Source organism: Oscarella lobularis, chromosome 1 (assembly GCF_947507565.1).
Source record: "Oscarella lobularis chromosome 1, ooOscLobu1.1, whole genome shotgun sequence".
Taxonomy (NCBI): domain Eukaryota; kingdom Metazoa; phylum Porifera; class Homoscleromorpha; order Homosclerophorida; family Oscarellidae; genus Oscarella; species Oscarella lobularis.
In genome coordinates this window covers 6,572,959-6,587,780 of record NC_089175.1, presented here as the reverse complement: position 1 = coordinate 6,587,780, position 14,822 = coordinate 6,572,959, and the positions used below count along the sequence as shown (strand labels likewise).

The window sequence follows — 14,822 nt, the reverse complement described above, 5'->3', positions numbered from 1 at the left end:
AGCTTCATGACTGTGTGCAACTCTGGCGAGTTCCTGACTGGCGTGTTCGTAGAGCATAAAAGCACTTTCTAAGAAAAAAAGACGTGAGTCAAACAGTGCAAATACCAATATAATATTACGTGGTATACTGGCAAACGGCTTGATAAAACTCTCAATATCAAATAAGTTTCTTAGCGTCTGTCGAAGGAATACGCCATCGTCCAAGCCATCAAAAGATCTGGAAAACAGCATACATACACAGCATGAATTAATTAAATAATTGATTAAATAATAAAATAATCAGGGTTCTTGTTTGAGATCGAGTTACACTTTTTACCCATTCAGAAAGACAAAGTATTTTTTGCACGATTTCTGAAGCCTGGAAAAGCGTCCGAATATTTCAAGGCGATGATGGCTAGATTCTTCCACTCGGTCTCGCAGTTTCTAAGCGAAACAACCCAATTTCAGTCGTTAGCGTCCTTCTACTTCGACTTCCTAACAGTGAACACGTCGATTTGGCATTCTTGGTTTCGAATGCAGGAGAAGTCAGAGCGTATTCGATGATCTCAGGATTGAAACACTGTCGGAAACACGCTACCGTTCGAATTGCCGCCGCTGCATGACGAGGTGCAAAAGCGCCTGGCGTAGTTTGCCCAAGCACGGATACTAGATAGGTATCCGTGGCCCAAGTTACAAGTTTTGCCGTGGTTCTTAGAACAAAAGGCGTCTTGCGCAGGCGCAACTCTACTTCGTACGGAAGTCCTTTTATGGCAATCTTTGAAAGTTCATGACACGGAGCTTGCGTATTTCGTATGTCATTCCGTATATCATTCCGTGTCTTCCGTATCCAAAATTCATCCTAAAGAAGACCAGAAGATCAGCACCTTCATTCATTCATTCAACGTTCCTTCAAACGACTTCAAGTGACGAAAAAATGAAGATACAGCTGCTCTTCTGTTTACTAAGCTACGTTGTAGAAAATGCGTCATCTCAGGCTGAAAATTATCTTTTTTCATTGATCCTATAAGAACAAATTTGATTTTCTGTCGCAGACATTAGCTATTGTGTGTGATCATAAGCATATCGTTGGACCTCAGGGATTGCCAGGTCCTGTGGGACCTCAAGGTTTACCTGGCACTATTGGTTCCCTTGGACCACCTGGTCAAGTTGGACGAGAAGTGCGCATAGTTATTTTGACCAGCAATTTACCAGTAAGTTTATTATTTAGGGTCCTCCTGGAGAGAGAGGACTACTAGGACCAAAAGGTGATAAAGGTGACAGAGGAAATATTGGTGAACAGGTAACAGTAAGACCATACCTAAATTACTAAAGCTACGAACTGATTACTTTCAAAAGGGAACGGCTGGAAAGGTTGGCGAAAAAGGTCATAAAGGAAACCAAGGTTCTTCCGGTCTTACAGGAACCTCGGGTCCCAAGGGTGATAAAGGACATACTGGGCTGCGTGGTCATAAAGGACAGGTACTGCTCTATCATTTCAGATATGAATTTAAACGAAGTTCGCTTAGAAAGGTGACCAAGGCATTCGAGGTCTTCCCGGTGTCACGCCCATAGAATTATTGCAACAGCAACTTGAAGAACTAGGAAGTATGCAACTGACTACTATTTTCAATTCTATTATTGTGCTCTTAGTAATTGCAAGCTCACAAGGCTGTGATTGCTCTTGTTTACATAACCGATCTCCTCATCTTTCAAGCGGCACTTTCACAATATCCTATGCCGGAATTGGCCTTATGCCTGTCTACTGTGACATGGAGACGGACAACGGAGGATGGACCGTCTTTCAACGACGAAAAGACGGATCTGTTGACTTTAATCGTGGATGGAGTGACTATGAAAGAGGATTTGGAAATCTTAGCGGTGACTACTGGCTTGGCTTAGCTTCTGTTCACCAGCTGTTGCAGGAAAATGGAGCAAATGAATTAAGGATTGAATTCGAAGATTACTCGGGAGACAGTGCGTACGCCAAGTACAATAGCTTCAATGTGGAGGACTCTACTTCCCAGTACAGGCTAAGGGTTAGTGGGTATAGTGGTACAGCAGGAAATGCAATAGCAGCATCTGGAGTCTCATATTATAATGCAAATGGAATGAAGTTCTCGACAAAAGATCGAGACCACGACAGCAAAAAAGGATTTAACTGCGCTGCTCATAATAATGCTGGGTGGTGGTTTAATGCCTGTTCTCGTTCTTTTCTGAATAATGTGCATCGGAGTGATAGAGGCTCACCACCTCGTATCACGTGGCACACATGGAAAGGATATTCACCCTTGTCATTTTCTGAAATGAAATTTAGAAAAAGGACGTGAATAGCGTAGAAGAGAATGACGTTTTTGCCACTGAGCCCGTCTGTCCGTGTGAGTGTAGATGTGAGTGAATTTTAGATTGGCGCGTTATTATTTGAGTTGATGGAATAAACAACATCAGGAATTTGTGCTGAAAATTAATATTTGTTAAAAGCGAAAAGGCTTCCAATCGAGCAGCCGTTGCGTATGGTTCTAAAAGTCCCAAGACAAGAAAAAGTACATAGCTAAATAATCACGTGGTAGTTACAGTGAAGAGTACATGAGTTAGAGAAGGAGAGTCGTCGAAAAAGGATATTGTTGAATCTTTGAGGTCAGCCTCAATGAATGACAAGTGATGACGGCACTAACGCGAATGTTGAAAATGTGTGGACGGAAATTGAAATTCAAACCGACTGCAAATTCTTAGCTGAAACGTTATTTGACGCCAAATTATCTGCAGCCTGCCAACGGAAATAATAATATCATACAAATATATAAGTAAATTAATAATTAATACTAACGAAAGAGCAACTTACTATTATGACTGTGCAAAAGAAGAGAAGCCACACTCTGCCTAGTTTCTGACTGACCTGATAGAAGAGCTTAATTAGTTAAAAGTGCGCGTTTAGTTGTGAAATAGCTTACTCTGGCGTAAAGACAACTGCACCTAGCCAATCTGAGAAAAACACAAGGATAAATAAATAAATAAATACTGGTAAAAAAGTGACCTAGTACCTTCACAACTGTGTCCAACACTGACTAGTTATAGCATAGAACGTATCACTTGGCACACATGGATACAATTTTCACCTTTGGCATTTTCTGAAATGAAGAAGAGCATGATTAGCATGAAAGAGATGAACGTTCCTGTCACTGTGCTTGCCTGTCCGCGTGAGTTATATGTAATAAAACAAACTGTGTCTAAAGGCTATAAAAAGCATCTTGAATATCCTAATAAACTAATAAGAAATTACACCTTACCTCAACTGCTGGAAATTTGCTTCAGTTGCCGTGGGACTCAGTCAGTTTCTAAATGTGATGCTACATAAAAAAAACGGTAAACGACTTTTAAGCACCCTAGGTAGGCTTAGCCATGATTGAAAAAATGTCGTGCACACCTGTTGCCGTGGTAACAGAGCTCCATGCATGTGGAGGACGCCATGAACGCAGTCATTTTGGATTCTTCGAACTGCTCATGTTTGGCAAAAGTAGTTACCCAATGGCGGAAAGTCTTGAGCTTCAAAGTGAAATTTCGACGTTTGAGTGGGGGCCCCTATCGTTTGAGTCGTCTAACGGTCGAAAGAGAGCGTCTATCGCATCTCTACCAGCGCTTTCGCGAGCTTTAGGCCATCTTTGACAATAGGAAGACTAGAGAAAGCTTCGGAACGGAGCTAATACTGTAGATATCGCTACAATTTACCGTGCTTCCACTCCAATCTCGTTCTTATCTTTTGGCCGGATGAGCTCCGCGCGGGAGATCGTCCGCCAGTGCAGTAACGTCGATCTGAACGCCAAGGAGTAGACGACGTACGCCATGATGTGTTAGAGTCACATGACTATCAATTAATAGCATCATCTACTAAAAAATATGAAAGCGGATATAGATGCGTAGCTCTTCAATAAAGGTGAGCGCTGATATGGATGAGTAGTTTCCTATGCTAGTCGCCTAGTTGTTCACTCTAACTTTGTTGCAAAGAATTCGTTTGTTGCCACTGCTCATGAGTCATAACGACACTTCATGCATCATCTAACTACGTTGATTACGCGGAATGATTTCTTCTATATATTTATTCAATTTTACGCCTTTTCTTTGTAAGCCGCTTCGATGTTATCTCTATGAATGCCGCACTCTTCGCAAGCTCGAATGAGAGCAATTACCGTTGCCTTTCGACCGCATTCTGCAATCCAATCCTCTATCACCATCATGGCCAGAAGAAAACTCTCATCAGACTTCACTTTGTACTGATGCAATGAACTGGCTTTTCGCCCCAGAAAAACAGCAAACTTTTGCCATTTTGACTCTACTAGGTTTGCGACAATACGAATAAAACACTCGTTGATTGTCTGAGGGAGTGAAACTGGCAAGAAAAACAAATCAAGTTAATCAAGCAAAACGCTCTTCTGCTATACATGTATTACCTTGAGATGCCAACGGTGTAGCCCCACTTGACTGGTGCCCAAACCAACAGTTAATTTTCAAAAAGTCGTCTGACGTCACTCGCAATCGTTTCCCGAATTTGTCGTATAGCTTGGCATCTCTTGGCAAGTACTCAGAATTCTCATTCTGAAGAACAGGAAGGCTTCTGATATCAACATCGAACTGTCCGTCTGCGCGTACGGCTTCTCGTATTTGACAGCATACACTATACCTAAATCCTCCCATGCCCTGCTGGCAGATACTTCTCATTTGCTTAGACAGCTCCTCTCTAATTGAGGGTAAAAAAGACGGACTTGCTCTTGCTACGTCGTCTTCATTGACGTAAAGAATGGTTAGAGCAATCCAATTACCTCGGCTGTGATACAGCAATTCAATTTCAACTAGGAAGACAATACAAATGGAGCTGCTATAAAGACGTAGCTGAATACCTTCAACAGCGGGAATCTCTTTATCTTGCACTTGAAAGATGCACTGATGACGAGAGAGTTCCGGGTTTTTCGGATACAAAGTTAAAAAGCGAGTTACGAGACGAAAGTAGAGGCACTCCGGAACAAACTTTAGTTTAATGGGAATGACGATAAGAGGAGCGGGAAGAGAAAGCGAGTGACGATGACATTCCCAATGCGTAGGAGAATACACAAATGACTTCGTAAGCATCGAAGGAACATAAAATTCAATGAGAGAAGATTCTGCAACTGGCGTGATGACGTCAAGAAGTTTGAGAAGCCGCATAATTAGCCTATTTTCGTCTTCAATTTGCTCCCGACCAGCATCTTCTAAAGAAGTAGCTAAATCGCTGATGTCGGCGTCTCGCATTTGCGTCAGACGATAGTTCATCAAGTCATTCGACATTATTCCTTTCTCTTTTAGAATATTCCACTTTGGCTCCAACAATGGACCCGGTTTCGCCGCCGTCACAAAAGTTGATAGCGCTTTGATTACCCACATAGGTCTCGTGAAAACGTAGTCTTTCAAATCGTCTACTTGTGGGTAATAGAGAATTTCTCCGACGTTGGCAAGATACTTAATTAAGTGCAACGAGAACTTCGTCGCGACTAGAAATATTGCAGATTGTCGGATGTTGAGCTAGTTTTACAATTTCGTCAACTTTTGCCGCGACCGTTTTCATAACTTTGCTCCAACGAAACAACAGAATTTCAAGATAAATCCAGAATAGGGGCTGTTTTTTCATTCCTTTCCAATATGTCGACGTCATGCGATCAACTCGTTCTCGAATTTCTATAACGCCTCTACAGGGAAACACTGAACCGGAGACGGTATTGTCTATCAGGAATATTCTCCTGAAGAAGTGAACCATTTCGCGAAATTCTTCATTGTCCTCCCTGACTCCACGTTTCTTCGGTACGACGATGTGCTTCATGAAATCGGTATGGCTAAGAAGTTCCTCAAAATATTGTTCTTGATGCTTCAGCCACTTTTCTACGGACTCCGGATCCGGAAACCTTTCCGTGTCGGTGTCCAAGACGTCTCGGTGTGAACCAATTGCAAAGACAGGAGGAGGAGCGACTTCTTCGTCCTTACCCAGCCAATGGCCACCCATAGGCGTGTCTTCGTGGGCCGCTGCGATTGAGCCAAACCAGTAGAGAGGGAAGTCTCCGTTTGTGCGAATCCAGCCCAATTCGTTACTCTGGTCTACTACACTACCATCCAATGATCGATGAAACGACTCTGCTTTATCAGACAGCGACTTTGAGATGTCCATCCCAATCATGTACATGGACAACCCAAATGCTTTGCTGTTTGGCATCAGAGCCGCATGTGTGGCGAGATAAATTTCTTGCCCACCCAAATCCCAGATATCGCGAACGCCCAAAATTTGCTTACGAAGATCCTCTTCGCTAGGTCTGCTTGCGAGGAAAGTGGTCACCAATTGTTGCTGCATAGCCGTGAGTGTCTTCGCTTCAATTCCAAACATTTTCAAATTTTCTTCCAGTGTTTCCACTACAGGGGCCGGTTTGACGGAGTCCACTTCTGAAGAAGTGCCGTGGGAAGGCTCTGATGTGTCTGATTTCACCTTTTCTAACTCGGAATCAAAGTCGTTTGATGCTATAGTTCTACGAAATGAGTCCGATTGCTGCTGATTCATGCGGTATACGCCCTCAGCAATCAGCGGATCTAAGTGGTCTTTGTTGTCGGTCGCAACCCACCCGCATGCTGCTGTGTGAATCATTGACACAACCGCTCCTTCTGTGCTCGCTTTATCTTTCTCAAAGGGTCTGTTCAAAAGAGAATCAACAAGACACGACTTGCCAGCTCCGTCTTGACCGGCCACAATGACGCGAGTTCGATTCACCGTTACTGAGCCGCGTTTCAGTGCCTCGTGGTAAATTTTTTGAAAATGGGTAACCTAAACAAATCAAGGTCAGAAGCAAATGGTCGACTGAACAATTAAGTCTTATATGATAACAGTCTATAGATTTAAACAAAATAAAAAAATTGACCTAGGAATCACACCTCCTGTTGGTAAGTTTCTGTTCGTTCTGGAGCGTCTCTTGCACTTTCCTCCGCATGTTGCACGTCTTGTACGTCTGGAAAATAATAAGGCAGCAATGATTCATAAATATTTTGATCAGCAGAGGTATAGACGCAAAAAATAATTCTGTCAATCTAAAATGAAAGAAATTGTAACAAAAACTGCAATCGCAGCAAACACATGACCTTTTCGGCATTTTCTGGAACGTTCAACCATCTTCGAACTGTATCAATAGCAACGGAGGCGGCATCTGTCCTGGGATATTCGTTCCCTCCAGTCGAAATGCTGCAGAACGCCTGAAGCACAAAGAATCAGATGTTACATCTTAATCAAACAAGTAGACTACCAGCGAACGAATATTGCGGTTTAATGCAAGTGCTAAACACGCATTATAACAACTCCGCAGCAGCTTCGGTTTCTTCCCAGTAGGTCCAACAGCGTGCAAAACATCTACCAATGGCATTCGCATGCAGAAGCACACAAAATAAGAGCTCACATTTAGCCGGCAAACGATAACCTAAACAAGTGCTTTATTATAAAACTTTGTCGTTTAGAATGTCAGTTTAAATTCTTAGACCGGATGTCAAATTTTGCTTTTCCCGTGTCGCACCAGCCTAATGTACGGCATTCATCAAGCAGTAAATCCCCGGCTGCACGATGTATGTATCCATAGACTGCATGAAAAGCAAAGCATACGTTCAAAGTAAAGAATCCTTCGTCAATAACGGTAGCCTTGCATGACAGACCATTTTCCTTCTACACTCCGTGGAAAGAAAAGGACCTGGTACAACTCGACTATGTCATCAGTCATGACTTGATTGTGGGTCTGGAAGAATTCACGCCTAGGTACGCTGCTGCATACGAACCAGAAAGATCGACCAGATGGACACGAAGCAGCAATGCATACAATGGTCCATCAGTCATTCAAGGCAGTATGTGCGAAATGCCGTAGGCATTACTTCTTCTACACCCACAATTGAGTCAATGACATGACTGATGACGTACTCGAGTGGGACCCTTTTCTCTCACGGGGGAGGAAATGGGCCTGACATGCGGGACATTAAATAACGGAACCTGCTTCTCCTCTGTCTCCGCGTAGGAGCGAGTTTTTGGTTGCATTCACGATTGCGTCAATCTCCAGACACGTGATATCTCCTTTCCAGAGGGTCACCTTTTCGTTGAGCTTTTCATCTGCAGCGTAAAATGGTTTCCGTCGCGCAACGAGACTTTCTATTGGACGAGAAGATTGGCCGGTCCTTTTCTCGGCCGAGGAAACGTTTTTACTCAATATTTTGTATTTCTGCCAGGTCTTTAGGCTGTCGAGCGTCTCGTAGTTCTCTCCACAGCGGTAGTATTTTCGTTTTTCTTCAAGAGACAACCTCGCCCAAGGATTCGTAGCTAAAGAACGCGTTTTGCTTCTCAAAAAGTACTCTCGAGTCACTAGCTACTTTTTCGGCTGATGGAGAACATGATCTAGTCTGGAGGGGCGCCTGGAGGCTGCGGAGCGACAGGGCCACTGTGGTAGAGTAGTGTGCGCTATTTTTGGTCCATTACGTCATTCGTCTACGATAATGAAATTACTGTCCTAGGGTACAGAAGAGTTAAATAATTAGGCTACCGGTAAACACAGCAAGGATGAGGTAGGAATTTATCGTACATAACGGCGAATGATTTACAAACTTTTCCAGTGCAAAGAGTTGAGAAAATAAAACGATTTTTTTGTATGTGCACGTCAATATATTACGCACGCTAATGAATCCTGTCGCTACCTCTTCTTTTCGTGGAGAAAGCTTTTCGAAGGCGTGTCATTGCTTTTTTACTAGTATAAAAGCATGTGATGTCATAGGATGACGTGGACAGCGTAAAAAAGAAACCAAAAACGGTTGAGACGCCAATTCGTTGTACAGTACCCCATCCCTTCCTCGGTGACACATCAATTTTCTTAGGTGGAAATAGTGGTCAGGAGCTTCTCGCTACCTTCAGTATTGCTTCACGTGGCCCAAACGCGATTAACGATCGCAAGGAGCCTCTCAACAGAAAATACCGTAGCAGATCTTCACTATCACCCATGGCTCGTCTGATCTATGAAGTAAGTATCCCGAAGTTTGATCCGACTCCAAATTCAATATTTGAGCGACGCGTCAATAATTAATTAAATTGAATAAGTGATTTTAATTTGTTTTTGCGAAGGTGGTCAATTTTTCAGCTGAACTATAGCGTGGACGACTAACCGTTCTTTTCTCTCTCAACGCTTTTGACGTCATACGTAAGTAAGTAGAATTAATCGCTGTTTAATTATTTATTGACTTCTTAGTATAGTACAAGAAATCGGAATCGACCTAATGGCGTAGTCTTACGTGGAAGTGCCTTGCTCCGAAAATGGTCGCACTGTGTCTTGATGACGTCAGATAAGCCATCATTGACTACAGTATTACTTCTACTAATAACACGTATTAAGTGATCCGGAGACGTTTGTGACGATCTTTTGCGGTCGAAAACGATGTCGTAAATTTTTCGTGGATCACATGCCGCTGGACAGTGAAATGCTGAGCACTGCTTCCCCCAAGTGGCGGCAATTTGTAGGATCACGGTTTTCATTACCGTAAATCCGCATTCACCTTATTCTTGGTCTACAGTACAGCGTCGCAGGAATTGCTCTAGTCGCACCTACTCGTGATGATAATCTTGTCAAGCGTAAACTCACCGTTTGAGGTCCTTGCGTCTTCGTGCTGCCGTAGACGCACGATGGCACTGCGTTTACCATTCTGCTGCTCAAGTATGACCAGGTAGCATTATTATTACAGAAGTGATTATCTAGGAGTGAATTGTCTAGGAATGATACATGAAGGAATCTGAAAGAACGACGTTGTGATGACGTCTGTCCCTCTCTCTTTCAAACTGTCCCTTCACCATTCTGGCTTGATAGTCAGTAAGTGTGTTTGTGGCTATTTCGCGATAAATGCACGTTAACAGTACGTCAAGGCTGTAGTCAAATCACCCGGAATCGGCAAAAAAACAATTCTTTCATCGTCAGTCTTGATACGGTAATCTGACGTGACCTAATTTTTACTCTGAGGTAATTTATTGCCGGACACCTAACTATTCAAAGTTCATACACAAATTCAATTAACAAGCAAACGTCAGTCTACGACATACGTATCTAAGAGGACCACCTTGTGACGGCGATTTTCGCCCTCCCCTTCAAATTCTCCCTTCACCATTCTCAGTTTACTTGTTTCAAGTTCCTCTATTTCTCTCATTATAACAACCAAGCATTCTTCACTCGTAGGCCTTTCTCTTTCGCTAGAAATCATTCTTGAACAAATCAGATACAACTCATGACGGCTTCTCAACGGCATAAGCTGACCGTTCCTTTCCTCAGGAATAGGACCCACTCCTGTGAATATTTCAATTAGAGACACGCCCAGACTGTAGACATCGCTAGGCAACGAACTGTGTGCTGACGTGGGTTCCCTTCGTTCGGGAGCAAGGTACTGAGGACTGAGGGGCCCGGTTGATTTGGAGCTTTCCAGCAAATGGGCTGCTCCCAAATCAGCGACTTTGACTTTCATATCCTTCGTCACCAGCACATTCGTCGGACGAATGTCTGCGTGAACGTAGGGACAAGGTTGGAGTCCGTGAAGATAAGAAATAGCTGATGTCGCTTGCACGACAATGGAGAGCTGCTCGTACGGAGAGAGGTAGCATGAAGATGCGTGAGCTGCATCAATAACCTCGCTCACTGATCCCTCGAGCAATTCGGAAACTATTTGGAATGGACATCTGTCTTCCATCACAGCACCGCATACACGGACAATGTTTGGATGATGAAGTCGACTTGCTGTTAGAACTTCTCTTTGGAATAATGGAATCGTTCGTGGGCTCGTGATTAGATCGTGGAACTTCTTTACAGCAACTCGCATGCCATGCCAACGGCCAATCATCACATCTAGAAAAGAATAATTAAATTTTGTGATTAAAATAAGAACTTGATAGCACCCGCATACGCTCCAGAACCAAGTTTTTCAGTTCCAAGAAGCACTTGATGTGAATGAATGCTGAGGACGTCAACATACTGTTTGAGGCTTTCTTTCTTTTCCAAAAGTGTGTCTTCAACATTTCGTCTATAAACGCGTTTTTATTTTGTCTATTTAATATGTATGCTTTTACAATTGAGTTTCATAAGTTTGCCGTTTGGTTGTCAATTCAGTTCTGTAGAAAAGTGCCGTTAGGTAATTAGAAAAAATCCATTGAGCTGCACCTTAAGGCGTCAATGTCTCTTTCAAGAGAACTACAACGCGCTTCTAATCCTGATCTAAAACAGAAGTCTTGTTTTTTGGATAAATTGTTATTCATTGATTTCTGGCCTTTGCTCTACGAGACGATTTCTGTCTTCTTCCAAAGAGTGGCGCCGTGCTCTCCACTCTCTTCTATAAAGTGAACTTTCTAGTGAATCTATACAAACATAATAGTTTTCAAATTGGCCAACCTTTGCTCTGTGAGGCTTTCTCTCTCTTCTTCCGAAGACTGGTAGCGTGATTCCCAATGTTTTCTGTTATTTATTGCGGCTCTAATGTGATGTTAGTGCTGATTCATTCAGCTTGCCTTTGCTCTGTGAGATGCAATTTCTCTGCTTCAAAATGTCTTCTTTGTTCTTCCATGGCTTGTTGGCATTGAGTTCTATGTTTCTTACGCTTGTTTTAATTACGTCAATGGAGGCAATCGCACCTCATTTCTTCTAATTTCCTTTCATGTTCACTAGTAATCTTTTCAAGCGCTTTCGATATCATTTTAGCTGAAAAAAGTATCTGAATCTCAACCAGCATGTACGACTCGTTTGACGATCCTAGAAAGCAAATTTAAATTTTTGTTTTATTACTAATGTATTACCAAGAGGAACATCAACAAAAATTTCTTTTAATGTGCTATCCCAGCCTTGTCCACCTGTAACAATGATTTGAGCAGATCCATCTCGCTTCTCGGCGCAATGGAGAGTATGCAGCCAAACAGGTGTTACATCTTGGTTTAAGTGAAACTAATAAAAATGATAGCAATATATTTTATCAGCAAAACTAATTTTGCACCGTGTATGATCTTTTTATTTCAAAGTCAAGAATGCAAGCTTGGTCTGAAAATCGTTCGTAGTCGTTGTACCCACCAATGAGAATAAAGCAGTCTCTTTCTTCAAACCCTGTTTTTGACAATCGGCAGAGTCTGTGATGACGTCGAGCAGACGGTTTAGGCAGAAAATCGATGCAAATCCATTTCTATTACATTTTATAAATGCTGTCAAACATAATTAAGATTTACCTTTTGTCTCATATCAATCACAAATGCATCATCTAAATGATTTGTACCATTATGATTACACCCTCCATGGAGTAATCCGCGGCTTTGATCAATTGTTTCCATTGCAGCACCTGCACGTGGTTGTGGTCGTTCTCCGTCTAATTCAACATCTAACCAGTGTCCTATTTATAAACATTCAATCATTTTCTGATTTTAATTAAATTAATTAATGCAGTTTACCTGTTTTTCTTCCCTCTTGAAACACAAATTCATAAATCTCATTATTCACAGATCCATAGAAATCTGCTCCTGATTGGAGAGAATCTTGAGGAATTTCCCAGCTCTGGCCTCCAAACATGAACAATCTTTCTCCAATAGCCCACAAACAGCAGTCGTAGCGTTGCCACGGTTTCTTTCCATTGATGGGCGTGGCTACGTGGATCCATTGCATTTTCTTCGGATCCAAACCAAACACCTTTGCCAGGAGACCTCCGTCTTGTTCCCTTCCTCCGTAAGAATAAATGATACCATTCATGACCACGCATCGTGCTCCTCGGCAAGGCGGGGGAATATTTCCTCGGGCAAGACGGCGAATCCATTTCTTTCCTTCTTGGACATTACATGTCCATATTTCGTTGCGATGGAAATAATGGAGTGGAGGGCGTGATCCCTTTAACCCACCGAAGACATGCAATGTATTCCCGATCAATGCACTTTCGTGAGACGATCGAGGCTTAGGTGATAGAGCTTCGGCCATTCCGTTGTTGGATTACGTTAATTCGAAGAACGTAGTATAGTATGCAATCGCTCAATAAGTTGAGTCGATCTCAAAAAGGAACGGTAATACCCGTATGAAATCGACCGAGCGGTATTTATGTCAGCGTGAAACGGTATATTAAGCTGCTTCGATGCTGATAACGTTTCTGTCATTACTAGGAATCTATTTTTCGAAAACTCGCGTTGCGGCATTGTTACATGGATGATTGCAGCTTCTCAACGGCATGCATCAGCTGCCGTGACCATTCTTCTGTTTCGGGATAGGCCCAATTAAAGCCGGTGAATATTCCAATATATTCAGAAACAACTGGGAATAGAACTCCATCGTCTCGCTGTTAGAACTTCTTTTTCACTAAAGTTTACTTTAGATGACCACGTACGACAGCTTTTTATCGAAGGCATCGAGCGAAGGCGGTAATATTCCTCTTTGGTGACAAGTTCGTCGTGGTATGTCTGTCTTGATCGGCAAACGGTGGGAATTAATTGTCCGACCATTACTCAGTGATATTGTCGCCGTTCTCGATCGTCTCCAACATGAATTAAAAGCTAGACGAGATGTACGCGGCGACGGCGGCTATGCAGGCCATAAGAAGAACTGGAAAGTCGGGGGAGGACAAATACTTATGGAAGGTGAGCTCGGTTAGAAGAAATCCCCACAAGAGTCTCTAGTAACATAAACAAGTGAAATCGGGGGAATTTCATCTGATTTTGGGTTTGGGAGTGGAATGCAGAATTTTTAACCCAAGTGTTTACCGAAATTTTGCAAAAGACCAAGGAGAACGCAGAGAGAACGACAATGAGATAGGGATCGCCACACGTGATGAATAGCAATTAAAGGAATTTAATTGATGACGTGATGAGGATTTGGCGATGTCGAAGGCGATTATTGGCTTGGCTTTAACTTCTCTTCACCAGCTCTTGAAGCTAAATGGGGCAAATGAATTAAGAATTGATTTGAAAGATTACTCGGGAAATAGTGCATACGCCAAATACAGCCCCTTTATTGTGGGCGATTCTACTTCCAAGTACAGGCTAAGCGTTAGTGGATATAGTGGTACAGCAGGTGATGCAATGAAACTGTTTGGAAATGGAGAAGCGAATGGAATGATGTTTTCAACAAAAGATCAAGACAATAATAACTCCGATAAATGGCACTGTGCTGCCTCTACTAGAGGTGGTTGGTGGTTCAACGCCTGTCATAGGACCTTCCTGAACGGTTTGTATAGGAGTGGTACTGACTGGAGTTATATCATATGGTACACATGGAAAGAAAAGTCTTCCTTGTCATTTTCTGAAATGAAGTTTAGAAGTCAAGAATGAATCTCATGAAAGAATCTCATGAAAGAGACGAACGTTTCTGTCACTGTGCTTGCCTGTCCGTGAGTTTAGATGTGAATAAACATACGCTGACGTAAAATCAACTGCAGCTAGCCAACCTGAGAAAAGATGAAATAACCATATCAGACAAATAAATAAATAAATAAAACCTAATAAAACGTAACTTCATAACGGTGTCCAACTCTCAAAGCACTTCGATTCGAATTTTCTCTTCTATTACTACGCTCGAATCGATGCTTGAGCGTCACTACAGGTATCGTCGAAGTCGTACGATGCTCTGCCGGGTAAGCTAAGTGAGTGGCTTCCTTAGCAACGAAGATAGCGAAGGGCCGAAGGTCGATAACTGCTCGTACGAACCTTCCAAAGAGATTCTTCCTCGCTCGAACTAGTCACACTAACTTGCAGTCTTCGTTCGTACTCACTTCATTTACGTTGGTGCGAATGGAAACAAGTTATGCTTCCAAACGTCGGTTTTTCTCCAATG

The 14,822-nt window shown here is 42.6% G+C and overlaps 4 protein-coding genes across 5 annotated transcripts in view; 1 reads left to right on the top strand and 3 right to left on the bottom strand.

Moving 5' to 3' along the window:
- The window catches only part of LOC136199820 (uncharacterized), a 29,184-nt gene that overhangs the window by 8,558 nt on the left and 5,804 nt on the right, over window positions 1–14,822 (bottom strand). The gene's annotated exons all lie outside the window — the stretch shown is intronic.
- Window positions 7–2,437, top strand: LOC136197236 (veficolin-1-like). The gene is made up of 8 exons (XM_065986997.1): window positions 7–48; window positions 1,077–1,157; window positions 1,208–1,279; window positions 1,336–1,458; window positions 1,506–1,584; window positions 1,630–2,015; window positions 2,294–2,366; window positions 2,403–2,437. Exons 1-8 carry the CDS (start codon window positions 7–9, stop codon window positions 2,435–2,437), a joined length of 891 nt encoding a protein of 296 aa, XP_065843069.1.
- LOC136197145 (ADP-ribose glycohydrolase MACROD2-like) lies at window positions 3,857–8,454 on the bottom strand. Its single transcript, XM_065986885.1, has 10 exons — window positions 8,383–8,454; window positions 8,219–8,332; window positions 8,009–8,164; window positions 7,511–7,608; window positions 7,281–7,451; window positions 7,120–7,230; window positions 6,916–7,068; window positions 4,869–6,808; window positions 4,422–4,820; window positions 3,857–4,360 (listed from the first exon to the last, which is right to left on the bottom strand). Exons 1-8 carry the CDS (start codon window positions 8,402–8,404, stop codon window positions 5,465–5,467), a joined length of 2,169 nt encoding a protein of 722 aa, XP_065842957.1. The 5' UTR covers window positions 8,405–8,454; the 3' UTR covers window positions 3,857–4,360; window positions 4,422–4,820; window positions 4,869–5,464.
- LOC136197075 (uncharacterized) lies at window positions 9,983–13,052 on the bottom strand. Its single transcript, XM_065986801.1, has 12 exons — window positions 12,464–13,052; window positions 12,245–12,405; window positions 12,019–12,201; window positions 11,825–11,969; window positions 11,663–11,780; window positions 11,540–11,614; window positions 11,424–11,486; window positions 11,302–11,364; window positions 11,196–11,249; window positions 11,105–11,146; window positions 10,934–11,058; window positions 9,983–10,883 (listed from the first exon to the last, which is right to left on the bottom strand). Exons 1-12 carry the CDS (start codon window positions 12,978–12,980, stop codon window positions 10,075–10,077), a joined length of 2,355 nt encoding a protein of 784 aa, XP_065842873.1. The 5' UTR covers window positions 12,981–13,052; the 3' UTR covers window positions 9,983–10,074.

Excerpts from the sequence above, each read along its gene's own strand:
- LOC136197236 (XM_065986997.1), top strand. The coding sequence starts at position 7 with ATGACTGTGTGCAACTCTGGCGAGTTCCTGACTGGCGTGTTC. Across the intron at positions 1,158-1,207 it reads CTGGTCAAGTTGGACGAGAA|GGTCCTCCTGGAGAGAGAGG; the intron begins GTGCGCATAGTT and ends TTTATTATTTAG. Across the intron at positions 1,459-1,505 it reads TGCGTGGTCATAAAGGACAG|AAAGGTGACCAAGGCATTCG; the intron begins GTACTGCTCTAT and ends AAGTTCGCTTAG.
- LOC136197145 (XM_065986885.1), bottom strand. The coding sequence starts at position 8,404 with ATGTTCTCCATCAGCCGAAAAA. Across the intron at positions 7,231-7,280 it reads ACCGCAATATTCGTTCGCTG|GCGTTCTGCAGCATTTCGAC; the intron begins GTAGTCTACTTG and ends TTTGTGCTTCAG. Across the intron at positions 7,069-7,119 it reads TTCCAGAAAATGCCGAAAAG|ATTGACAGAATTATTTTTTG; the intron begins GTCATGTGTTTG and ends CTTTCATTTTAG.
- LOC136197075 (XM_065986801.1), bottom strand. The coding sequence starts at position 12,980 with ATGGCCGAAGCTCTATCACCTAAGCCTCGATCGTCTCACGAAAGTGCA. Across the intron at positions 11,487-11,539 it reads TTGCATCTCACAGAGCAAAG|AAAACATTGGGAATCACGCT; the intron begins GCAAGCTGAATG and ends AATAAATAACAG. Across the intron at positions 10,884-10,933 it reads TGGTTCTGGAGCGTATGCGG|ATGTGATGATTGGCCGTTGG; the intron begins GTGCTATCAAGT and ends ATTCTTTTCTAG.